This window comes from Rhinolophus sinicus, linkage group LG10, assembly GCF_036562045.2.
Source record: "Rhinolophus sinicus isolate RSC01 linkage group LG10, ASM3656204v1, whole genome shotgun sequence".
Classification (NCBI taxonomy): Eukaryota; Metazoa; Chordata; class Mammalia; order Chiroptera; family Rhinolophidae; genus Rhinolophus; species Rhinolophus sinicus.
Genome location: NC_133759.1, coordinates 89,902,921 through 89,928,638, shown reverse-complemented (window position 1 = coordinate 89,928,638; position 25,718 = coordinate 89,902,921). Strand labels below are relative to the sequence as shown.

Below are 25,718 nucleotides of genomic sequence, written 5' to 3'. Positions count from 1 at the left end.
GACTATTGGGAGGATCTTAGAGACTTCCTGGGCTGGGTGCCACAGTGTGAACAGGCTGGTGGGTGGATACACAGAGAAGTGTGAAAAAAGGCATTTGACCCAATTTGGCCGGTCAGGGGTTTCCCAAAGGCAGTGAGATCTAAGCCAGAACCTGAAGATGAATTGGAATTCAATTCTTCAGATAAAGAAGGGTAGGAAGGGTGCCTTAGGCAGAAGAGGGGGAAAAAAAAACAGCTGGGTGTTCAAAGGCACGGAGGAAAGGGGGAACATACAGCCTACCCATGGAACTGAAAGCAGTCCACAGTGCCTGGGCATGGAGTGTGAGTGGGAGAGAGAGCTGACGCGAGGGAGACAGGCAAGAGCTATAACGTGGGAAGCCTGTAAGCCACACTAAGGGGTTTCACTCTATCCTAAAGGTAATGGGCAAGTTTTGGGTGGAGGAAATTCTTACGGGGGAAACTATGGAGACAAGGACGCACGTTGCAGTTGGAGGAGTGATGTAATATTTGGCTGCAGGAGAAGTTATGCAGAGGAGAGCAGTGAGAGATGAGACTGGAAAATGTCTGGAGCCCGGTTTGGATGTACTATGAAGGCCAAGCTGACAGCAGCCTTGAATCCCAGGACATCGTCCCCAAGGCTATCGCCATTAAAGGCTTTAGAACAAGGGGTGGGGCTAGGATGTTTCAAGCACCGGCTGAAGCCTGCGTTGTTGGTTAGGTCAGAGCAAAAACAGACTGAAGAACCCGAAATTGATCCCCCTCTGGGATGTGGAGAAGTCCACCTACAGCCTCTGTGAACCAGACTTTGATCATCTCTTTCCTGCCCCCTTCGCTAGGAGACCATTGATGGACTGACCTCACAACTGGAAGCCTTCCAGGCCAAGATGAAGAGAGTAGAGGAATCCATTCTGAGCCGAGACTATAAGAAGCACATCCAGGCAGGTGGCAGTACACCTGGAATCTCCAGGGAGGTCAGGGTCTGGGCAGCTGGAATGTCCAGTCCCTCTTCAAGGATGGGGCTCAGACCCGACACTCTGACACTCTTCCCTTCACAAGGGACTGGAAGAAACAGGGTCCTCATGTCACTGAGGGGGAAAGTAAGGCTCAGAGACAAGCACCTGGGATAGTAACGTGCTCAGGCTCTGAACTGAGAGAGAACTGGGTACAAACAGCAAACCTACCACTTAGCACAAGCAACTGAACCCATCTGAGCCGTGGTTTCCTCACCTGTTATGCCTCAGGGCTGTTACTTGGATAGAATGAGATAAGTACACAAACACTTTCCAGGGGCTAAGAAGGGGAGATGACTTCTGTAAATGCAAAAGTAAGTTGGAAGCAGAATGGGGAGGAGAGATGTAACCCGCACCTGTCTGCCTGCTGGTCTGATGACGTCACTCTGTGTCCCTATCTAGGATTACGGGAGCCCCAGTCAGTTCTGGGAGCAGGAGCTGGAGAGCTTGCACTTTGTCATCGAGATGAAGAATGAGCGTATTCACGAGCTAGACAAGCGGCTGATCCTCATGGAAACAGTGGTACGTGGCGGGCCGTGGCTGGGGGTACAGCCTCAGGTTTCTGCTTTCTGGGCATTTCCTCTGTAACGTGTACAGAGAGTAGGTGCATTGATGATGTTCCCACCAGCTTTGACCTGCCACCCATGCTGGCCATTGAGACAGCCGAGGTTGGTCTGTGGCCCATCTGGGTCAAGCAGTGGCTCCTTGTCATCTGGATCCTGCAAATTTCTTGGCTACTCGTGTTGCTGGAACTTGGGTGACACCAGGACAGGTGGCCTGGCTAATTAGGAGGGGCTGGCAGATGTCACATATCAGGCAGCGGCCAAGCAAGGCTGAAAAATCAGACAGATATGAGAGGCCAGAGGCAGCAAGGACAGGCCTGGGGAGTGGTGGGCATCGAGGACACAGGTGGCTTTGTCTCCAGGAGAAGGGAGGCCCTGGAAACTGAGGGTTGAGTCTGAACAGAGATTAGGTTGCTCTGAAAGAAGTCTCCCTGGTCCTGTGAGCCTGTATTTTAATCAGACCGTTTCAAATGTTCCCTATAAACTTTGTTCAACCATTTTTGTGGCATAGCATAACAGACACAATTTTATTTCTATGGGTTATATCCTTTTGACTTTTAGAGAACCAAAAATATCCTTTCTCTTTTGAACGAACGGAGATATTAGTTGGCAGTGGCTATATTCTTTTTTTAATGTTTTCATGTGGCAAAATTAAAAATTGGCAGCCCTCTGTTCACTCCTTAATTTTGTTTTTTTAAGTAATCGTATTGCTCCGTGAAATGTAACATTTGGTCTAGAATGAGTCAGTGTTTTCAGTGACCACAGATAAGAGGGAGGTGATGCCATGTGTTGCACCATGTGAGTTTGGTGGCTTTCTGAGCTCATTCTGATTTGTTACAGAAAGAAAAAAACCTGATGCTGGAGGAGAAAATCACCACCCTCCAACAGGAGAATGAGGACCTCCATGTCCGAGGCCGTAAGCAGATGGTTGTGTCAAGGTAGCTCTCCCCGTGCCCCCTTTCACTCCCCACCCCCACCTCCTGTCCCTGCCCTTTTGGCCAAAATCTCCAGTTTTGAGTCTCAGAAAAGCCTGGGGGATGGATTGACAGGTAAACCCACACCGGTCTGGGGAATGTGGCTCTTCTTTCCTTGGGAGTTGGGTATCCCTAGGGACCAGTTCTGCCTGGAAACCTAAATCAAAGGCCCAGATTAGTATCTGTTTGTCCCCATCCTGGCTGAGTGAGCTCCATGGAAAAGCCCAATGTGGGAAGGTGGAACAGGAAACATATAGCTCATGAGGCCGAATGAATGAATAAATGAATGTACATAAATGAATGAACCAGTTCTAAGCGCTTAGTAAATGAGAGCTAATATGTGTCAGACACAATTGATTGAATACATATGATCTCATCGAAATCTCCTAATTACTTTAAGAGCTGGGTCCTATCATTCTCATTCCCATTTTACAAATGAGGAAACTGAAATTTGCTGAGAGTAAACAACTTGTCCAAGGTTACACGGCTAAGCGATGGGGCAGGTTGAACCCGGAGCTGTCTCCCTGTGAGGACCATGCTTCTTGGCCAACAGATTGAATCACTTCTTGCTTTCGACGGGGCAAGAGGGGGCCGTAGGGCCCCTGGGGCCGGCTGGCGGCCCACCTGCGGAAGCTGTCCTAGAGGAAGGGGTGGTCTCTGCAGTCCCTGGAGACCCTGAGAGGCAACCATGGCCTCTTTCTGCATCCACAGGCAGCTCTCGGACGACCTGCTTCTCGCCCGCGAGGCCCTGGAGAAGGAGTCGCAGTTAAGGCGACAGCTCCAGCAGGAGAAGGAGGAGCTGCTGTACCGGGTGCTTGGGGCCGATGCCGCCTCCGCCTTCCCCCTGGCCTCCGTCACCCCCACCGAGGTCTCCTTCTTGGCCACATAGGCTCAGGGCCTGAGCAGCCATGACATCTGTGGTCACAGCTCCCTCTCCAGGACTTTCCAGAGAAGACAGCAAGAGCCTCTCGTTCTTCTCCCAGGAGGCCATGAGGGCAGGAGTGAGATGGGAGCCAGGGTGTGTGCCCATGAGCCCTGGGGGCTTAGGCCGCGTAGAATCACCCAGGGGGCTTTGGAGGCCCCAAGGAGTGCTTTCCCTTGAGTTGGCCCAGGAAATGCAGCAAGAGGAGTCCTTCCCTCCCTGCCCTTCTCTCTGTTCAAATCGGGGAGATCTGAGGCTTTTCCCAGGGGGCGCCTGTGCCACTTCAGCCATCTGACAAAGAGGACACACCCTCCTGGTCCTAACTTGTCAGCTTTGCTGCCAGCTCATCAACTTCCTCCTACACATGCCCACTTCTGCTTTGGCCTTCTCTCAGCCTCAGTTTACTGGTCCTCTTAAACAGTTGGGGGAACTGAACAAATGACTCTTGAGTTACTATAGTGTCCCATTCTAGGACTGTCTGAAGGTCAGACTCAGAGCTGGGGGACAGGGAAGGAAGTGGACCAAACCCTGTGAATCAACTGGGAAAGGTGAGCAGCTGGGAGGGGGTCACTGGAGGCCATTGGGGCTGGCAGTGCCAGGGGCCAACCCAGCCAAGGCAGGGCGTCAGCCTGCCACTGCTCCCTGGCCCAGAGTCCGGTCAGCCCAAGGGTAATGGCCAGAGCTCCTCCTCCGTGGCCAGGAAAAGCTCCCGCCTCAGACCTCCTGGTCCCTCAGTCTCAGTGCCGCGGGGGCCACCTAGTGAGTCTGAATGCCCTGCACAGCCAGAGCTAGAACCTCATCCCTGAACAGGTGAGAAAACCGAGGTGGGGAGCAGGATTCTCAAAGCCAGGACTGGGACCTCATCTGTCATCTGGGTCTTGTGCTTTTTCTTTCTCCCCAGGCTCTGGGAAGATCACATTTGTGACAGTCTTTCTCCTCCTTCCTCTCTCTGGTCCCCAACCCACTTCCTGCTCTCCACCTTCATTCCTGCCATCCCTGATCCGGGGCCCCTAGAACCTGACCCTGCGCTCCCCCATCAGAGTACAGGGGTAGCTGGAGAAACTCACCTCAGCAGGTCTGTCCAGCCCTGACATCTGTGAATTGAAGATTCTTTTTAAGAAGCTTCCGGTCGGCCGAAAGCTATTATAATAACTTTCCCTTGCATAGAGCATTTTAATTAAATGCTTTCACAGACACCTCCCTCCTCTGATCTGCATCAGATCCTTGAAGCAGGTTCTTACCCTGTATCAGTGGCAGAGCAGACTGAGATCAACGTTGCTGAAAGGCCTTGCCTCTGGTGCCCCCAGCTCCAGCCCCAGCCCTGGGCCAGCACACAGGAAAAGTCAGTCTCTTCCATGGGCCCAGACTGCCTTCTTCATCCATGTCTTGTTCTGGGAGTTCAGCAGGGCTAGGGGACCACAGAGCTGCTTCTCTGGCCATGGGCAAACAGGTCGTCCAGGAGACTGAGGGCAGTTCAGGAGTGAATGAGACACATCCTTCTTCACATATCTTTTCCCAAAGCCTCTCTGGGATACACGAGATCATTGGACATTAATAGGCACAACCAAGAAAAGAATCGGTGGCCAAGTAATTTGAGAAACTAAGTTCAATCAAATTAAACGATCTGCAAACTGTAGGACTTCTCAGAACCTTTAATATGCTAACATACATTGCAGATTCCCAAGAAGGAAGCAAAGTACTCATCATTTCCTAAACTTCTTTGACCATGTTTCTACCCCAAACCCAGCACTTAGGGCTGCAGAACGCCCTTTAGAAAGCATTGTTTTCATGGGAGGGGCTGGGCGGGAGAAGGGGCAAGTTGTGGGGAGCAGGGTTTCCCTCGTGTAGCCTGTGATGGATGAAAGGAGATAAACTGTGGTCAGTCTCATCCTGGGGCAGACAAGCTATGGAAACCAAATAGAATGCACGGTATCGTTTTTACTTGGCCTCTGTGTTTTCCTGGGAGAAGGAGGAGATGGGTCTTCATGACAACCTCTGTTAAGGGCAGACATCTTTGAGGAATAAGTCCTGGGGCCTGAGTGATTCACAGTGGTTCTGGGGTCCCTCCTTGGGTACTGGTGCCCCACTGGCCCTTGCTTTGCCCAGTCTCAGCACCTGAGGTTGGAGTGAAGACTGGCTGTCAGAACAGATCAGGGATGGGAATGAGGCAGCGAAGTTAAAGAGAGAGGTGAAAGCACACATGAGAGAGTGGAAGGGGTGAAGGCTAAGGTTGTTTCTGCCCTGTGGGGGCACCTCCATGGCATAGAAATACACCAACATTCACACAGTTACCTTCTCCTGCTTCTGCCCACTCTTCCACACCCAGATGCCTGCAGCCAGGAAGGGAGCTAGGAAGGGGTAGGGGAAACCCAAGGGTTTCGGGTCACACGGACACGGGTGATGGCCGTCCCAGTGCCTTGAAGGTTGGTGACCCGGCAGATGTAGGCGCCAGCATCCCCAGCCCGTGCCTCGGCCACATACAGGGTGCTTCCTGCTTCCTGCTGTACCTGGCCCCTCTGGCGTACCACGTTGGTCCACTCACTGATGTAGGGGGGTCGGCCCAGCTGCAGGGACAAAAGATAACTGTCCATCACCCGCCCCAGATGCTGTCTCTGACTTGGGCACCAGTCGATAGGTAAGAGGCACCATGTATCTTTCAGGAAAAGGAGAAGTGACCTGCTGCAGATCACACCTCCATGTCAGAGCACCTCAAAGGCCAGGTTCTTTGTGGAAAAGGTGAAGCTTCTCAAGTCCCTGGAGAGAAGCTGGGGTCTCCTCCCCTACTCATGGAGATGCAGGAGGTAACATAGCCTAGAGCAGCACCGCCCAGAGTGGGTTTTGTGGCACTCTGTTTCTGTAGGGGACACTAATGGGTGTTCCCTACTCCAAGGGTGGGAAGTGGGGGGGTCCATTATCACAATTGTCTGTGAAACACTGAGTCAAACAAAGTTAAGTTGGGGAGACTCAGACCACTGAGCCAGTTATGTGTGCAGATGGGTTTTGAATCTCCAAGTCAGGTTATGGTTATAAGAGGCAGTGTTTTTCAAAGAACACTTTTTTTATTGGGGAGCATGTTTTGGTAATCTGCCATTCCACAGAACATGTTGGGGAGGTGCTGGCACAGTGAAACCATTGTCTCCCAAACATATGAGTGTTATTTTCCCCTTGTTGGGTCTCAGCTTCTGCATTTGACAAGTGAGAGAATCACACACACACACACACACACACACACACACACACACACACACACACACTATTTCCACATCCTAAGGTCTCTGGGGGGCTCACTTTCATCACGTTTTTGCAGGTCCAGCCCTCCCTCCAAGGCTCATGTCAAATTCCAGCTCTTCCAGGAAGCCCTTTTAAGAATTCCTAAAGTGAGGTTTCCATCATGGCGGAGTGACAAGGCTCCTTTGTTTCTCACCTTAAATTTACAAGTTGCATAATCGTGATTCAACAAAGGCTTCCCTGCTCAACACACAAACATGCCTGAGAGATTCACGCATTGGGACACCTGAAGGTGGGTGTATAGAAACAAGTAGGGGAAGTGGGATGGAGGAAAGACAGAGACGGTGGCTACAGATGCAGTTTGGCACCCACTGTGGCTCCAGCAATCATGGTGGAGAAGTTGGGCTTCAGCCTACACACTAGGGCCTGAAGTGTAAGAGGTCATAAGAAGTTTCCCTCTGGGTAAAGGCATCTCCACTTCTCCGCATTGTGGCAGGGTCATGTAAAAGTGGCTGGGAAGCTTGAACAACACAGCGGTGCCAACAGCCATTGCTGGCAGGGAGGTGGAGCCACAAGATCGCAAACTTACCTCCCCTGCCCTATCTGTCCCGGCAGAGCCCAGTAGAGGCAGTGCAGACACCTCCAAAAACAGTGGGGCTAGTGGACATTAGTGAAAAGGAGGTAGGCCTGGGAACTCACAAAACCAGTTCTCCACCACCCATGACATTCCCCCACCACAGTGGTCATCCCCTATAACCGAGGCAAGCTGGTCACAGAAGGGACACCCACCATCCCAGTAGGTATGTGGTATTTTCCTCAACCGAAGTGATGCCAGCCCACCATGAGCCCAGAGATGCAAATGGTGCCAACAGAAAACAAAATCATGTGGTATAACACCATCTACTGGAAAACAAAAGAAAGTACACGACCTATCAATGTGCTGAATTGTTGAGAGTGAAACAGTATCTAAACAATAAAAGTTCACTACCTCAAATGTGCAGGCAGAGAAACAATCCATCAAATAGCATGAACAACCAAGGTACCTCTGGAGCACAGAAAGAAAATAAAAGATTTAAATGACAGATAAATCAAGATTTCAGTTATGAGGAAACTCAATGGTATACAAGGAAACTCAGAAAAGCAGTTAAATGAGCTCAGTAATAAAATTAATGAACAAAACAAGTACTTTACCAAAGAGGCTAAAACTACAAAAAAGAACCAAACAAATTCTGGAGCTGAAGAACTCAATAAATGAGATAAGGAATGAATTAGAGAGCATTGGAAATAGAGCAGATCAGATAGAAGAGAGAATTCGTGAGCTCAAAGATGGAAATCTAGGAATAACTCAGGAGGAAGAAGAGAGAGAACTAAGAGTTTAGAAAAAAGGAAACCGCTCTATAAGAACTATCTGACTCCATTAGAAAGAGCAACCTAAGGATAATAGATATACCAGCAGGAGAAGAAAGGGAGAAGGGAACAGAGAGCCTACCCAAAGAAACAATTGATGAGAACTTCCCAAGCCTATGGAAATAACTGGACTTTAAAATAGAGAAGACCCCTATTATATCAACACAAAAAGACCTTCTCCATGATACATTTTATTCAATCTTTTAAAAATCAATGACAAAGAAAGAATTCTCAAGGCAGCCGGGGAAAAAAGACTAACTTACAAAGGAAACCCCATCAGATTATCATCACATTTCTCAATAGAAACATTACAAGACAGGAGAGAATGGAAGAAAATATTCAAAATATTGAAAGATGTGAACCATCGGCCCAGGATTATATCCAGCAAAGTTATCCTTTACATATGAAAGAGAAATAAAGGATTTCTCAAACAAAACCTGAAAGAATTTGCCACCACAAGCCCTGCATTACAAGAAATGTTGAAAGAAGCTCTCTACCAGAAACAAAAAGACAAAAGTATACAAAACTTTGAGTAAGATAACTGTCAGGCAGCCAGAAGCAAGAAATTTCAAATTTACTTCAAAATTAATCACGTAATTATGACATAAAGGATAAAGGGGAAAGGGGCAGCATTAAAAATAACCATACTGCAATTTGGTAATAAAAGCACAACAGAAAAAGGGATAACCTTGTGACAACAAAATTATAAAAGAGGAGAAGAAAAAGGACAATGTGTACAGGTGAATTAAGATAAAAGGCCATCAGAAGATAAAGGACTATTGTATGCATGAGACATTTTATACAAACCTAATGGTAACCACAAAACAAAATCCAGACCTGAGAACACAAAACATAAAAAAAAGAGGAAATGGAGGGAAAACAATCATAAAAAAACCCACCAAAATAAAATAGCTGACAGAATCACAAGGGAAAAGAAAAAATGGCAATATAGAGTACTGAGAAAACAAAAGATAAAATGGCTGTAGTAAGTCCTCATATATCACAATCACCGTAAATGTACATGGACTTAACTCACCAATCAAAAAGCGCAAAGCAGTGGGCTGAATTAAAAAAACAAGATCCAACACTATGTTGCCTGCAGGAGAATCAGCTCCAAAGACAAACACAGGGTCAAAGTGAAGGGGTGGAAAATGATATTTCAAGCAAATGACATCCATAGAAAATCAGATGTAACCATACTTATGTAAGACAAAATAAGTTTCATGATAAAAAAAGGTAACAAGAGACAAAGATGGACATTTTATAATGACAAAGGGGACAATTCATCAAGAGACATATGCTTATCAGTATATATGTACCTAACTTGGGAGCACCAAAATATATAAAGAAATTACTAACAGACCTAAAGGGAGAAATGGACAAAAATACAATTACGGTAGGGGTCCTAAATAACCAACTGACAACAATGTATAGATCATCCAGATATAAAGTCAAGGAAATATTGGTCTTACTTAAATGACACATTAGAGCAAATAGATTATTTGATATTTATAGAACTTTCCAGCCCCAAATGACAGAATACACATTCTCAAGTGTACATGGAACATTCTCAAGGATAGACCATATATTGGCACACAAAACTAATCTGAATAAATTTAAGAAGATTGAAATCATGCCAAGCATATTTTCTGACCAAAATGGTATGACACTGGAAATTAACTACAGAACAAAGAGGGAAAACCATAAATACTCGGTCGTATGTAGCAATAAAACAACATGCTACTGAACAACTATGGGGTCCAAGAAGAAGAAAAAAAGATCAAAAGATACATAGAAAAATGAAAATTAAAATTCCCTTGGAATTTTTCACAAAAATAGAACAAAAAATTCCTCAAAGTTATATAGAATAACAAACCACCCCAGATAGCCAAAGCAATCCTGAGATAAAAGAGCAAAGCTGGAGGTATCACAGTCCCTGATTTCAAACTATACTACAGATCTTTAATAATGAAAACAATATGGTACTGGCAGAAAAAAAGACCAATGGAACAGACTTGAGAACCCAGAAATTAACACACATATATACAGGCAGGTAATTTTTGACAAAGGAGCCAAAAACATACAATGGAGAAAGGAAATTCTCTTCAATAAAATGGTGTTGGGAAAACTGGAAAGTCACATGCAAAAGAATGAACTTAGATAGCTATCTGACACAATACACAAAAATTAACTCAAATGGATTAAAGACTTGAATATAAGACCTGAAACAAGAAAATAGAAGAAAACGTAGGCTCTAAACTTATGGACCTTAGTCTCAGAGGGCTTTCTGTGAACTTGACCCCAAAGGCAAGGGAAGTAAATGAAATAAATGAATGAGACTACATCAAACTAAAAAGCTTTTTCACAGTAAAAGAAACCATCAACAAAACAAAAAGACAAAAATGTAACTAACAATGAGAGAAGATATTTGCAAATGATAAGGGGCTGATATCCAAAGTATATTAAGAACTCATACAACTTTACACCAAAAAACTCCAAACAATCCAATTTAAAAATGGGTAGAGGATCTGAATAGACATTTCTCCTGAGGGGACATACAAATGGCCAACAGACATATGAAAAGATGCCCAACATCACTAATCATCAGAGAAATGCAAATTAAAACCACAAGGAGATATCACCTCACACCTGTCAGAATGGCTATCATCAATAAATCAGCAAATAACAAGTGTTGGCAAGGATGTGGAGAAAAGGGAACCCTCATACACTGTTGGTGTGATTGTAAATTAGCATAGCCACTATGGAAAACAGTATGGAGATTTCTCAAAAAATTAAAAATAGAGCTGCCACATGATCCGGCAATTCCATTTTTTGGGTATTTATCCAAAGGAAACAAAAACACTCATTTGAAAAGATGTATGCACCCCTATGTTCATTGCAGCATTACTAGTAATAGCCAAGATATGGAAGCAACCTAGATATCCATCAATAGATGAATGGATAAAGAAGATGTGTGTACAATGGAATATTATTCAGCAATAAAAAAAATTAAATCTTACAACAATATAGATGGACCTAGAGGGTATTATGCTAAGTGAAATAAATCAGATAGAGAAAGACAAATACTGTATGATTTCACTTATATGTGAAATCTAAAATAAATACATTAATTAAATGAATGGACAACAAAAACAAAAACACACCCATAGATACAGAGAACAAGCTGATGGTTTCCAAAGGGGAGTGGGAGGTGAATGAGAATTAAAAACACACAAACCAATCCAAGTCGTTTTAAGAAGAAAAAAATCCGTAGACATTTAGATATTTTATGTGCCTGCTAAGAATAAATCAATCTCCTCTTAGCATTATTAGAACATCTGATTCCCAAAAGAGAAAAAAAAAAAAAGGATTCCTGCAGTAATCAGGATTGGTAGCCTATTTGACACAGAACCTCCTCCCAAAGTTTGAAGGTTATGAGGGTAAGTTCTTTGAGAGGAAAGAACATCACCCCCCACCTCACGTCTCCAGCACCACCTTGTGAAGGTCTAGACCCGCTGTAGTTGCCCAGGAAACAGTTGCTAACGCTTTTGGTCCATGGCTCATCACACGCTGCCATAGGGACTAAGTACTTATTCAAGCCCCATTTTCAGGTGATTTGAACCAGTCTGGTCTCAGCTTGCATGTCACTTCAGAGAAGACACCTTGAGCACTCTATCTTAAGTACACCTGATCACATTCCTGCTGTATCCTCGTAGCATGCAGTATTCTCTAGATGATCATGTTTGTTCATGTCCCACTTCCTCCTCCCCGTTTAGACTAAGTTTGCAGAGAGCAGAAGCCATCTCTCTCATTGACTCAGCATTGTAGTCTCAGCACATACTACAGTGTCTGGCATGTGGTGGGTGCTCAAGAATTACTGGATAAATTAACAAAGGAACAAATTATACATTTGTATACAGTCACCTGAGAAGTAGCTCTGGTTGACAGATGAGGAAACGGAGGCCCAGAAAAGGGAAGTGACTTGCCCGAGGTCATTCTGAGAAGCAGTGTCAAAGTTGGGACTAGAATCCAGGTTCATCAGATTTCTAGTCAAGCAGTGGTTCCCCTTGACGGTGATGGCTCCTGGCCGTCATCCTAATGCTTCCCTCCCACGCCCCTACCCCAACACACCACCATCACATACACACAAGCTCATAGCCTCTTCTTCCCCTCTGCTTACCTTCTGCCCTGGATATTCCCAACGGAAGTCCACAGCAATCTCCGGCTCACTCAGAACTGTGCAGGTTACATTGAAGTTCTCTCCCAGTTGGACCGAAGTTGCTGAAGCTTGGATGGTGGGTTTGGGGGAGGAAGATGGGTCTGCCATGGAGAAGATGGGAGAGAAATGAGGACAAACATGTTGAATTGGTTGTTAGAATGATTGAATGGAACGGGTGACATGGTTAGATTGATAGAGGATGAAGGGTTGAGGCAACTGAATTGATAGAGGATGTGTGAATGGGTATATGAATTAATAGAGGATGAGTGGAACGGTTGATCTGATGGAGGATAGGTGAATGGAATGGTTAATTTAAGGGAGGACGGATGATGGAAAGCTGTTGCTTGATTGAGAATGAGTGGATAGACACAGGCCGAATTGATGCAAGCTAGCGCAATAGCTGTTTGGCTGGCTCCCTGGACAAGATGGTTGAATACAAGAAGTGTTGTCGAAAGGTGGTTATTTAGAGCTCCATAATCCTGAGGTTCCCAAAGGAGGCGTCTCTCCCCATTTCCTCCCCTGCCCTGCCCACTCAGAGCCCTAGGCTCACGCACAGTTGATGTAGATCAGCATGTACTTGGTAGAGATTTGTCTCATGCCACCGAGGCTGGCCAAGCAGAAGAGAGAACCAGCCAAGGAAGCTCGGGGCCGGTGGATGGTGAAGCCCTTCTTCACATCAAAGGAGATGTCTGTCCCATCCACTGGGACCTCTTCCGGGGGGAACTCCCGATGCAGCGTCACCTGGGCCAGGGGGTTGGTCACCTGGCAGGGAAGCAGGACTGCTTGATTGCTACGTAACTGTATCACCTCATAATAATTCTCTGTGGGGACAAAGAGTTCTTCTGGGTCTGGGAAGGAAGGAGGGAGAGAAAAGAATGAGGTTGGGACAGATTTGTTTCCTGATGCTCTACCACCACCCATGAGCATGAGGTCCATCACGGGGATTTGAAATCCCACTTTCCCTTCCCATCTCCATGCTCCATGTTCTTTCCTCTCGGGTAAGGGATCCTGATCTGGGAGGCTGAAGACCAGTTCGGGCTTGGTCATGAGCTTGCTGTGCATCTTAAACAAAGCTCTTTCCCTCTGTGGTCTTTGGTGTCTTCGTATATACAATGAGGGGGTTTAGAAGGCTTGATCTCTAAAGGTCTTTTTATGTGAAAAGTATTAGAGGAAGTACTGAATAGAAGTCATGGTTTCTGGTTTGATTCCCAATCCTGCCACCCACTAGCTGTGGGATCTTAAGCAAATCACTTATTTCCTCTGAGCTTTGGTTCTTCTCATATGTCAAGTAGGAGCGATAATCCCATTCTGGCCTACTTTGCAGAGCTGAAAAGAAGCAAATGGGATACTGGATATGAGGCACAAGGCCTGTGGGAGGCAAACATTCGTGAAACTTGTTCAAGGTACCATTAGTAACAGTCTCAGGTCAGTGTCCTGGGTGCACAATGGTACAGTGAGTAGGAATTACCTGGGGACCAGCTTTCTAGAGCTGTGCTGTCCAATAGAACGTTCTGTCATGATGGACATGTCCTGTGTCTGTGTTGTCTCATATGTAACCACTAGCTACATGTGGCTATCAGGCACTTCAAAGGTGGCTAGTGCAACTGAGGAACTGAATTTCAAACTTTGTTTAATTTTAATTAATTTAGATGTAAATAGCCACATGGGTTCAGTGGCTTCTGTATTAAACGAAGTGGCTCTAGATTTAGGCAAATGCAATGGTTAACTTTGGCTGAAGATTAGAATCACCAGAGATGTTTTTAAAATAACCAATTTCTGGGCTCCACCCCCAGACCAAGTAAATCAGAACTTGGGGAGGGGGACAGGTATCAGGAATGTTAAAGCACCACAGGTGACCCTAATGGGCAACCAGAATTGGGAAGCACTGGCTGCTGCTTCGGAAAGCTTCCTGAAGATAAAATTGCCAGGACTGGTTGGCATTCCAGGGTTCCAGACTTCATCCAGACTTAATGGCCTGGGCCCCAGGAATCTGTGTTTTTAACAGGCGGGGCTAATGGAAAGGGCTAAGAACCTCTAGACTGGGTCATCACTACTGCTGGGTTGGATTTGGGTAAGGGGGACACCGCTGAGTCTAGAAGAGTCATCTGTTCCCTCTGTTGAACAAAGCTGGACTCTGACTTTTCAGTTCTATAAGGCATTAGCCATAGAATCCCAGAATGTCACAAGGAGGATCTTGGAGAACCACGAGCTCAATTCCCTCATTTTACAAGTGGGACTAAGGGGAAAGACACTTATGTTTGGAAGACTTTCCCAGACCCTGACTCCAGAGCACCTGTGAAGAAGATGAAGGTCTTTCCCTGGCGGTCCTCGCCTTCCGAGCACTGGGCGTCCTGGCAGTGCTGAGCCCAGCAGCTGTATTCCCCTGTGTCCGCGCCGGTGGAGTTCACCAGCTGTAGCCGACTATGCTGGCTGAAGTGCTTGATTCTGAAAGACAGTCGGTGGGGTGGACAGGAGACGGGGATGGCCTGAGACACACAGTGGCAGCATTTGGTCAGTTGACCGACCTCCTCATCAGCTTTCATCACCCCACCTACCCAGCAGTCTTCCCGGCTTGTCCAGGGGAGCTGTCAGCATTTGTATTGGCCCCACCCACAGTTTCTGATGGGCTCGCCTATCCCACTGGCCTCACATGCAACTTCTAGTTGGTCCATCTACTTCCCATTGACCTTGTCCATACATTGCGAGTGGAGTCCCCCAAACAACTTTGTGCTTCTTGGCTCCTTCCTTGTGTCTCTTTGTTCAACAAAGCCCTCTAAGCACCTCTACCTGCCAAAGGAGGCAGTCCCAGGAGATCTCATTTTAAGTGACTGAATTGAGAGAACATAGACAAATCTTTTGAACCCAGTTTTATACCCCAACCTCTGCCTGATTTTCTTCTGGACTCTGGTGGGCAATGCTTGTGTGGCCAACTTTGCCTTCATTTCTGGATTCCCTGTGATGGCTCCCCTGACAGGAAGTTGGCCTCCAGCCTGATATCCACACATTAACATGTTGGACAGTCATCCTCTTTTGCCACCTTTCCTCCTATATGCACTATTTGCTGTCCCCAGAAAAGACATCTCAGGATTGTGGGGAGCCTTGTGTCCCATTCTGTAAAACCACTATGCATCTGATGGGTCTTGTGAGCCCATTCTGCTGTTTCTTTTAGGTGCCTGTAGTTGTATGTAACGGGATGGCCAGTGTGGGTTCTGGGCCATTTTAATCCCTATAAAAACAGTTAAAGTGCTTATAAACTGCTGCCCCAGCCCTGGACCCATTCAGGCTGTCCCAGGAGTTCTCCACCCCATACCTCAGGCGTCCCTCGCCCTCCTCTTCCAGGTACACAGGCACCTTCCATTGGACCACCTTCCCCAGGCAGCGCAGCTCCAGGGTCTCGCCAGCACGCAGGCTTAGAGAGTCCCCCACCTTCTGGAAGTGGCCTCTCCCTAACACCTGGGTCAGGATGGAGGATGCCGGGGGGCTGGGGGTGACAACCACCAAAGGCATCTTCTTCTGCAGAGACTTCTGGCTCCGGTCTGATTTGGGTTTTCTCTGGCCTGGGGCCCCTGAGGGCTTCACCTCACCAGGTCTGGCTGTTTTGAGGCCCCTTTTTTTCTGCTCCTTCAGAGTTCTGCCACGCTCCTGGATCTCAGCTGCAGGGAAGACAGGATGGGTCTGGGGTCACCAACCTTCTCCATTCACCTCGAATTCTGTCCTTTCTTCACCCCAGCAGTTGACAGAACCTCAGAGCTCTGTTAGGACCTTTTATGCTTGTTACTATTACACAAGTAATTGTCACTCTTTAGAGAAAAATTATAGAATACAAACCAAGAAAAAGATTCAATTTGCCCCAAAACTTACCATCCAGAGATAACCAATATTTGAAGCATATTTTCCCAAGACTGTTTTAATGCAAATATTTTAAATACCTATTTTGTTAAAAAACAAAGTGGAACAATATGATACATATTTTAACCATCTGCATTTTCACTCAGTGATGTGTCATGATTATCATTCCATGTCAAACACATGTGCACCAACATTTTTAATGACTTGCATGGTATTCAATGGTAGGAATGTATCATGATTTATTTTTTCACTGTTGGGTATTTGGGTTTTTCACATTCTTAGTCAAAATAAATAATTTTTGAGTAATTATTTTGACTAATCATCTTGTGCATGAAAGTTTAATCAGTTGCTTCCTTAGAATGAATTTTTTAGAAGTGGAACCACTGATGGGTTATGGAAGGGAACTTACACATTTTATTATCCAAGTTGCTGCCAATATTTCAACACCTTCTAAAGCATGCTCCAAACGAACTTAGATAGGTCTAGTGATGAGACGTGAGCTCAGTATTTAATAATACCAACAGCTACCACTGATGGAACCTGCAGTGTTTGTGGAATAATACTAGCCCCGTTACATATATTTTCTTATTTCATCCTCTTAATGACTAAGTAAGGATTGTTCTCCTTTTACGGACGAGGACCTTGATGCTCACAGAGGCTAACTTTCCCAAGGTGCAGTGCTAAGGAGTATCCTTCCCCTTGAACTCGAACCCAGGTCAGCTGACTCCAGAGCCATGGTAATTCCCCCAGTGGAGTATCTCAGTGCCAAATGGCTCTGACTGTTAGAAGGTCCTTGGAGATATTGACCCACTATCTTCAACTTTTACCGCTGATCTAATTTTTCTTCCTTGTGGAAGAGGAAGTGGAATCATTCCATATGCCTGCCTGCCACCCCAGTCCAACTCTTCTGGTCATTCAGAGAACGTTGTACAATTTGTGCTAAGTCCTGAGGCTCTTTCTTTTCCTTCCCAGTAGTTCCCAGATGTATCCTTTTCTCTCTGTCCCCACTGCTAATACCTTTCTGTCCGAGCCCTGATCAGATCACATCCAGACTATCAATGGAGCTCCCAACTAACTCGTCTTTTGGCCCCTAATCTATCTCACATGCAACATCAGATACATCTTCTTTCTTTCTTTTTTTTTTTTTTTAAAGATTTTATTGGGGAAGGGGAACAGGACTTTATTGGGGAACAGTGTGTACTTCCAGAACTTTTCTTTCCCAAGTCAAGTTGTTGTCCTTTCAATCTTAGTTGTGGAGGGCGCAGCTCAGCTCCAGGTCCAGTTGCGGTTTCTAGTTGCAGGGGGCAGAGCCCACCATCCCTTGCGGGACTCGAGGAGTTGAACCGGCAACCTTGTGGTTGAGAGCCCACTGGCCCATGTGGGAATCGAACCGGTAGCCTTTGGAGTTAGGAGCACGGAGCTCCAACCGCCTGAGCCACCAGGCCGGCCCCCAGATACAGCTTCTTAAACCATCATGTTACAAAAGCCTTGGGCCTCCCCATTGTTGGTGGGAGTGGCGGGGGCAAATCAGCGCAAGGGGGCTGGAACAGCACTTGGGCAGCAGGAATAGAAAAGGTCCCAGTGGCGTTCAGCAATTGTCCTTTTTGATGGCCCCTGACCACCATCACCAATACACACCCGTACTCAATGGGCAAAAACAAAACATAACAAAATAAAAAGACCAAACCACCACTTTCAAACCTGAATCCTCTGGTTCTCACAATTGTTAAGAAAAAACTACACTCCTCCTATGTACATTTCCTTTATTCACACTACCATCTCACTCACAACACTTCTGACACCAGATGTGTGCGGGTTTTTTCCACACCAATTAATCCTTTAGGACACCACTGGATGTCCTACAATTTAACTCAATTCTGACACTATCTACCTGGAGAGAGCCTCAGATGCCACAGATTAAGCACTCCGTCCCACAAGACTGCCCCCTCCACCCAATTTCATATGCTAGTCTCAAGTCCCAGATTGTCATCTGTGCATCTGACCAACCAGCTATAAAATCGGGGCTCTCATGACCCCCGCTGGGGTTTGATAATTTACTAGAATGGTTCACAGAACTCAGGGAAACACTTACTTATGTTTAGCAGCTTATTATAAAAAAGATATGATAAAGGATGCAGACGAACATCCAGATGGAGAGGTGCACAGGACCAGGTATGTGGGCAGGGGTGCAGAGCATCTGTGCTCTTTCCGGGGCACCCCTCTTCCAGCACATCTATGTGTTTAGCATCCCAGAGGCTCTCCAAATTCCATACTTTGGGGATATCCATGGTGGCTTCATCACACAGGCATGACCAATTATTAGGTCACTCGTGACCCCCTGTCCCCTTCCCAAAGGATGGGGGTGGGGCTGAAAGTTCCAAGTTTCTGGTCATGGCTTGGTCTTCCTGGTGAGCGGCCCCAATCCTGAAGCCATGAAGAAGCCCACCCAGAGTCGCCTCATTAGAAAAAAGATGCTCCCTATTACCCAGAAAATTCCAAGGGATTTAGGAGCTGGGTGTCAGGAATCACGGTCAAAAACCAAATATTGGAACAAATGATGCTCCTAGTGCTCTTATCACTTAGGAAATGAGAAGGGTTTGGGGAGCTCTGTGCCAGGAACCAGGGGTAGGGACCAATATATATTTTTTTCTATTATTCCACAACAACGTAAAAGGTCTCCCTGGCGTCCCTAGTGGGGACATCTATCCTGGGGGCCATGCCTGGCCTTGGAGGGAAAGGATGTTGCCATGGTTTTAAGAAGTGTTGGTAGTTTGGGGGAGGTTTATTCTGAATTTCTTACATGGGGAGAGCATTTAATATGAATAGTTCAGAGGATTTCCCCCCACCCACACACATTCTAATTTCATTCTCGCTGTAGGCCCAAAAAGGCATCTGGAGAGCATTTCTAACCCCTTTTTACAGGTTGAGAAACTAAGCCTCAGAGAGAACAGCTGGGCTCAGCGTATTAACTCGGTGACCTGGAACACTCAAGTCGGGCATCTAGAAGCAAAGATGCTCTAAGGTGGTATCTAGGCCACTCCAGGGGAGGGACGGTAAACCTGGGCCAGATGATGGGACAGGGACTTCCAAGCCAGAGGTGCTGGGCTTTCCCTCTTGGCTCCGCTACAAAGGAGCCGTGTGACCTCTGAGCCACATTCTCTTCATTTAGAAAATGGGAACAAGAACACCTGCCTTGCAGGATTACAGGCACACCTCATTTTATGGTGCTTCCCTTTATTGTGCTTCACAGCCATTGCGGGTTTGTTTTGGTTTGGTTTGTTGTTTTACAAACTGAAGGCAAAACCCTCCTGTGGGGACAGAGCCCCAGAGAGCAGTTTCTAGGCTCTCGGCCTCACGTGGAAAGGTGCTGGCTCGGGTAGTAGATGGTCATCAGCTGTGGCTAGTTGGCCATCAGCTGTTACTGGTTAGCCATTGGCCACTAATATAACTGCCATGCCTACGCTAGCAGAAAATGCGGGCTAGCAAGAAGATGGTAGCTGAGCTAGCAAGCGTGGATTGCAGTTAGCAAGTGAGGTTGGTTGGTTGGCAGAGAAGCGGACAGCAGGTTGCAGGTCGTGTGGATCCTGTGTCCTGTGTCTCCAACCCAGCCGCTAGCGAGAATATAGTGGTATGACTCCCCTGCTATGGCTCCGTGGGTGTTCCTTTTTGGCCTCACCTTATTCTGCATTCTTATGCAGGGAGCAGGACCAGACACCCCGCACGACACCCTGCATGACAACTCCACCCCCAAAAGGATTACAACTCACTCTGTTGTGATACTCATTTTTATCACAGTGGTCCAGAACCGAATGTGCAATAGCTCCCAGGTAGGCATGCCTGTGTTATATATACTAAATGAGATAATAGTGCCTGGCATAGAACAGAAGCTCATAAATAGCTGCCATCATAAAAAAAAGTATTCATTTCTATTGTTGCTATAACAAACTGCCACAAACTCCGTGGCTGAAAACAACACAAATTTATTTTCTTGGAAGTCTGACGTGGGTCTCCCGAGGCTAAAATCAAGGTGCCAGCAGGGCTGCATTCCCTCTGGGAGTTCTTGAAAAATCTGTTTCCTTGACTTTCCCAGCTTTTAGAAACTGTCCATATTCCTTGGCTGTGGCCCCTTTTCTCCATCTTGAAAGCCCAAAATGTCGGACCAAGTCTTCCCCACGCAGCTGTCTCTCTCTCTCTCTCTCTGGTTCTCCTGTCTGCCTCCCTCTTCTACTTTTAAGGATGTTTGTCGTTACATTGGGTGAATGATCCAGAATTCTCTCTCTGTTTTAAAGTCAGCAGATTAGCAACCTTAATTTCACCTGCAGCCTTAACTGCTCTTCTCCATGTGAGGTTCTGGGGATTAGAACGTGGACACTTTGGGGAGCATATTATTCTGCTTGCCACAAATAGTGGAGTTTTTAAAAATCCAAATATAAAGCTAATGTTTTAATAGCCAAACATTCCTACATGGAGCCTTTCCATGAAGCGGAAGCAAGCCAATCAGAGGGCAGGAGAAGACAGGGGCCAGGACGACCGACTGCTAGTTCTTTGGTTGCCCTAATGAGAGGCTATTGTCAAAGCAGCTGGCTGGGGGAAGTCTCTGCATTTGGGGTCTGGAATCCTATTTGGTCTGGAGTTGAAATCTGACGGAGGGCTGGATTAGAGTGGCTCCCAGAGCTGGGGCTGTCCTGGCCAGATCTGACAGAGGCCACCACAAGCCCTGGTGACAGGGTGGCTGTAAACACATCTTCAGTAGCAGAGGCTCCACCTCCCAGGACCGAGGGCTGTCAGACCGTGTAGGGAGGGGTTTTCTAGGAGCCATAACAGGATGTCTACAGCTTTGGAGCGTCTGGGTTTGTTAAGCCAACAGGTCAGTCACCGAGGCAAACTTAAGGAAAGTGTCAAGTTTGGTTTCAGGGCCTGCTGCTGATGATAACAGTCATAACTAAAACGTATTGGGTACCCGGGCACTGTGCAGAGCGCTAGCCATGCATTCTCTCATCTAACACTCACAAAGCCCTACCAGGAAGCTTTCACTAACGTGCCCATTTTACAGATGAGGAAACTTCAGTGTCATGTACTTTGTCCAAAGCCACCAAATTAGAGGGCTCCTGTCTGGTGCTACCTCTGTGTATTGATCGTCTTGCTGTCTCTGGGTCTCGGTTTTTGCATCTGTAAAATGGAAAGGTTGGACTAAACCAGAGATTCTTCAAGTTTCAAAACAAACCAATCAATAGAAAGATTCTAGATAACAGAGCCCTCTCTGGAAATATTGAAAGGTCAACAATAGAAAGTAATAATAGGGTTGTTTTGGTGGAAGGGGGTGGGGGCCTGAAACCCACCCATCCAGCTTTTCAATCACTACTTACCGTGTCTGTCCCAGAGGACTCTCCAAGCTCCTTCTCAGGGCCCAGGTCCTAAATGTCTGAGGTCACATTACCTCCAGTACCTCCACCCTCCAGCTCTTCTCCCTACAAGTAAATCCTCCGATCTCCACCATCAACTCTGCTAAACTGCTACTGTCTGACCAGGGAGGTGCCCCCACCTTCCCATCCTCGGAGGCTCCCTAAATAGCATCTGAGAGCAGCATCAAGTGGGAATATTGCCAACGGCCAGACAGTGGTCTGGAAGAGGAAGTCTGGAGTGATAGCATCTAAATCCTGTTCCAAGCCCAGCCATTCTCTTGCAGAGACTATTCCAGTCCCAAGCTCCTCCTGGGGAAGCTGGAAGCAGAGAGATGGAGGGAGAGTCTCCCGGGGGCATCAGCCTTCCCCAGGATCTATCTTCTACCAGGTTCTGGGCTAGAAATCTTTCAGGCTGTGCCCGATGGAGCCCTCAAACTGTTGATCTTTGTAAGCAAAATCATAGCCTCTTAGAGTCAAAGAACCTCGAAATAAACACTCAGACTCTTAGAATTACGTTATCTTGGTATGATCAGATATAATCAGGGTCTTTAAAATTAAAATAACATTGCTACCACTTATTGAGTGTTTACATGCTAGGCTGCAGGCCAAACAAGTATCTACACGATGTCATTTAATCCTCAAAAACACCCTATAATTTTGAGATTACTGTTATTGCCACTTTACTGCTGAATAAACTGAGTCTTAGAGACTTTATTTTATTAAATCTTGCCAGTGAGTAGAGGAGCCAGGCTTTGTTCTGTCAGCATTCAGAGTTCCCCAGGCGTGAGCCACCCCATGAATCTAAATCATTACCAGACTTAGTGATAGCCTCTGCCTTCCAGCTCAGAGAGGCCTGTTGGTTCTGGAAAGGGCTTGGAAGATCACGCAGTTCACCTTTGTCATTGTACAGATGAGGAAACTGAGCTGCCAGAGGTGACAGGACCCAGCCAAGGTACTACGGACAGTGAGTAGAGGAGCTGAGCTGAGAGTACGAGCGTTGCTGTGCTCCCTCACGCCCCTGCCCCATGCTGTCAACAGAGCACTCCTGGGAAAGGCAGGGGGGAGGGGGCATCCTCAGAAGGTCCCAGGGGAGTAAAAGGGTTGCCACCATGGAAGGAGAGGTCGTACCTGAAATCACACAGATGAGCAGGCAACAGGACAGGAAGCAGAGGGCTCTGGGGTCCATGGTGAGCCACCTGGACCTACGACGCTGAGTGCTGATGTGGCTGGCGACAGGGTCTTCAAGAAGACTGTTGGGGCCGGCAGTGGGTGAGCAGGGAAGTGACTGAGGGACCCCTGGGAATGGGAGGGGAGGGGGCCTGATTTCAAAGGCAAATCACAGTCCTGAGCCCTGGCTTCTTCAGGACTCCAAACAAAATTCCTTTCTTTGGGTTCCCCTGCCAAGGTGAATGGAACTATTCAGAACCCTGCTCAGGAAAAAACAGTCCTGCAGCCAGGAGAGGAGGGTCGCCAAGGGCAGACAGGCAGAGCAGGGAGGCAGTGGAGGAAGCGACTGAAGGTCACAGGAGGGTTGGGGGGGGGGGGTGCTGAAGGACAGGGATATCTGAGGACAAAATAGGTGAGTGTGGCCAGGAGGGAGGTGGGGCTTGAACTGGACTTAAAGGGGGCGTGGCCACTGCCTCTGGGGCCACATCTGCTGGCCGCTGGCTTTTGCACATCCTGTGAGCTAAGAATGGTTCTTAACAGTTTTAAATGGTTAAAAAAAATTGGTGACACGTGCGAATCATATGAAATTCAAATTTCAGTATTCATAAATAAGTTATACTGGAAAAGGGCCACACACTCTCGTGCATACTCTCAGGGGCTGCTTTCGCACTGTGACAGCAGAATGGAGTACTTGTGACAGTGACATGTGGCCCACAGAGCCTAAAATATTTCTGGTCTGGGCCTTTGCAGAAGAAAAATTGTCAATCCTTGCTCTAAAGGATGGTGTTTCTAAAAAAAATATTTTTTTCTAAACAAAATTTTTAAAGTCAATAAAATTCATTCTCAAAAAAATTATAGCTGAAGCTTAAGATGGTTTTACACTGTACATATTTTTCTTTAACTTGTTTTTTCTTTTTTTTTTAACTCAACAGTGTTTCTTGGCCCCTTATATAGACCTACCTTTCCACTTTTTAAAGTGCTACATAGTATTCTACTACCGTGCGTTTCAATTTAGACTGTTTTTGTTTTTGCTGTTGGAAACAAAGCGGCAATGCGCAAGAACTATCCTTTCCAGATTCAAATAGCTACAGTTCCTTGAAGAAAATGTTTGTTAAATGAAAGCATGGTATTCAACCCAGACGTGTCACTGGATGTATTTTTACTCATGTATGTTTGTGCCCTAAGTAAACACCACAGAGCAAATCCCTCCAAATGTAGCCTTAAGCCGCTTCCTCTCCTGCAGAGCTCTGTCTGCATCCTAACTGTTGTTTTTAGCTAGTAGAACGCACTCCTGGCTTGAGGTTGAAACAGGATTCTTTCTCTGTACATCAGTGGTCCTTCTTGGAAGCAGGGAGGTAGTGTGGGGCATGGGAAGCAGCAGAGAACGGGAATATGGGGAGCCTGGGGTCCCATTCTCGCTTTGCTACTTATTGTGTGACCTTGAGCAGCCTCGTCTCTTTGGACCTCAGTTTCCCCATCTGTTCAAGGAAGGTGCTGGACACCTAGAGCTCTGGCCTCTCAGGGTTTTATCAGTCTCTTTTCAGTGACCGAATCCTGCAAGGAGGGGAAGGGCTCTGAAAGGTGATGATTTAGCTTCCAGCCTGTTGGGTACAGGACTCTCAAGGGACGTGCAGGGAGGTTGGTACATCACTACTTTGAACCCAAGTTCTCACTGATCATTCCTCAGGAAGAAATTTCACAAGGAAAGTATCCAGGAGTCCCAGATAATAGGCAGAAGGGACCAGTTCGGGGCCCTGGAGAATGCCCCATTGTGGCCTCGAGCCCAAGGTCCTGGGTCTAGATTGTGGGCTGTTGCTTGCTCTCCGAGCACCCTGTCCTTCTCCATCCTGCAGCATTTTCATGGTTTGTCATTGTATGAGAATTTGTGTGATTATGTCATGAATAGCCATCTCTGGTCTTCTAAGGTGTGAGCTCTGTGGAAGCGGGGACCAGATCTGCTTTGCTCACCTTTTGTCCCAGTCCCCTAGCACAGCGCCTGGCATTCTGTGCACCCTAGACAAACATTTGCTGGATGATGAATGAATGAACTGCTCCAGGATGGTTTCAACAGCAGAGACACAGCCTAACCTTCTCTCTAGTCCAAGGGCTCCCAAAGAGGCAAATGATGGAGGGGTGGGGAGCAAAGGGGATGGAGCAAAAAATCAGGCCAGGAATTGGAAAGTTCACTCCCTTCCTGGGTGTTAGCCCTCAGGATGGCTGGGGTGCGGGTGGAGTCGAGTGGGAGGGAGGGTCTGGAATAGTAGACCTTGGGACTAAATACTCATAGAATCTTTGCCTTGTAGAATTCAATCATTCATTTATTTATCATTCATCAAATATTTATTGAGAGTCTACTTTACCAAGCAATGGAGACATAAAGACAGACATTAACCAAATCATACAAATATCTGATTACCAATTAAGATTCTTTTATGATAGGAAAGAACGGGATCCTAAGAGAGACATGGGGAGGGGTGTAAAAAGCGCACTGGAGGAAGAATTAGGAAGGCATTTCTGAAAAAGTGTTATTTAAGGAGAAGTCCATAAAAATAGTAAGAACTAGTCAGGCAAACTTCTTCCAGGTTTAGAAGAGCTTTCATGCCATGCAAATGGAATCTTTCAATAGAATTTTGAGTGAGTCATGGGATCTTAGAATCCCAGAAAAGAGAATCTCAGTTATAGAATCTTAATCTCATAGACTCTTGAGACAAGCACTTACAGACTCTTCAACAGTAAATGGAACCTTAGAATGTTAGAGACTCAGAGCCTTCACATATAAGGACAAAGGGAATCTTAAGAGATCATTTGTTCCCATCCCCTTCGCTCTACCATTGTACAGAAAGAACAAAACAAAATTCAGGGGGCATAGATCAGCCAGAACTAGCTCCCACCTCTTATTATGAATAGACCAGGACTCTATCCATTTAAAAATAGTAGTAGCAATGCTTATATTGATTGTCTCATTACCATGTGCTAAT

The 25,718-nt window shown here is 46.5% G+C and overlaps 2 protein-coding genes across 3 annotated transcripts in view; one reads left to right on the top strand and one right to left on the bottom strand.

Annotated features, from left to right (window-relative positions):
* The window catches only part of CCDC69 (coiled-coil domain containing 69), a 32,378-nt gene extending 27,276 nt beyond the window's left edge, over positions 1-5,102 (top strand). Inside the window, exons 6-9 of the mRNA XM_074313805.1 lie at positions 836-937; positions 1,412-1,531; positions 2,413-2,510; positions 3,258-5,102. Of these exons, the coding sequence (XP_074169906.1) occupies positions 836-937; positions 1,412-1,531; positions 2,413-2,510; positions 3,258-3,435 (498 nt within the window). The 3' untranslated portion in view covers positions 3,436-5,102. The remainder of the gene's footprint in view (positions 1-835; positions 938-1,411; positions 1,532-2,412; positions 2,511-3,257) is intronic.
* Positions 3,739-23,107, bottom strand: LOC109448756 (platelet-derived growth factor receptor-like protein). Of its 2 annotated transcripts, XR_002137596.2 has the most exons (7): positions 22,702-23,107; positions 15,633-15,975; positions 14,616-14,767; positions 12,877-13,170; positions 12,284-12,423; positions 5,761-6,032; positions 3,739-5,583 (listed from the first exon to the last, which is right to left on the bottom strand). XR_002137596.2 is itself a non-coding variant. In XM_019734388.2 (6 exons), exons 1-6 carry the CDS (start codon positions 22,757-22,759, stop codon positions 5,817-5,819), a joined length of 1,203 nt encoding a protein of 400 aa, XP_019589947.2. In that variant the 5' UTR covers positions 22,760-23,107; the 3' UTR covers positions 3,739-5,816. The 2 variants fall into 2 exon arrangements, 1 of the variants encoding a protein (XP_019589947.2); XM_019734388.2 differs by having other exon boundaries at positions 3,739-6,032.
* Between the last annotated feature and the right edge of the window lie 2,611 nt (positions 23,108-25,718).

Bases quoted from the DNA above. Each gene is read 5' to 3' on its own strand.
- LOC109448756 (XM_019734388.2), bottom strand. From the start codon at position 22,759: ATGGACCCCAGAGCCCTCTGCTTCCTGTCCTGTTGCCTGCTCATCTGT. The intron at 15,976-22,701 runs GTACGACCTCTC...TCTTCCCTGCAG, and splicing joins GCTCATCTGTGTGATTTCAG to CTGAGATCCAGGAGCGTGGC. The intron at 6,033-12,283 runs GTAAGCAGAGGG...TTGTCCCTGCAG, and splicing joins GGGAATATCCAGGGCAGAAG to CTGGGCCGACCCCCCTACAT.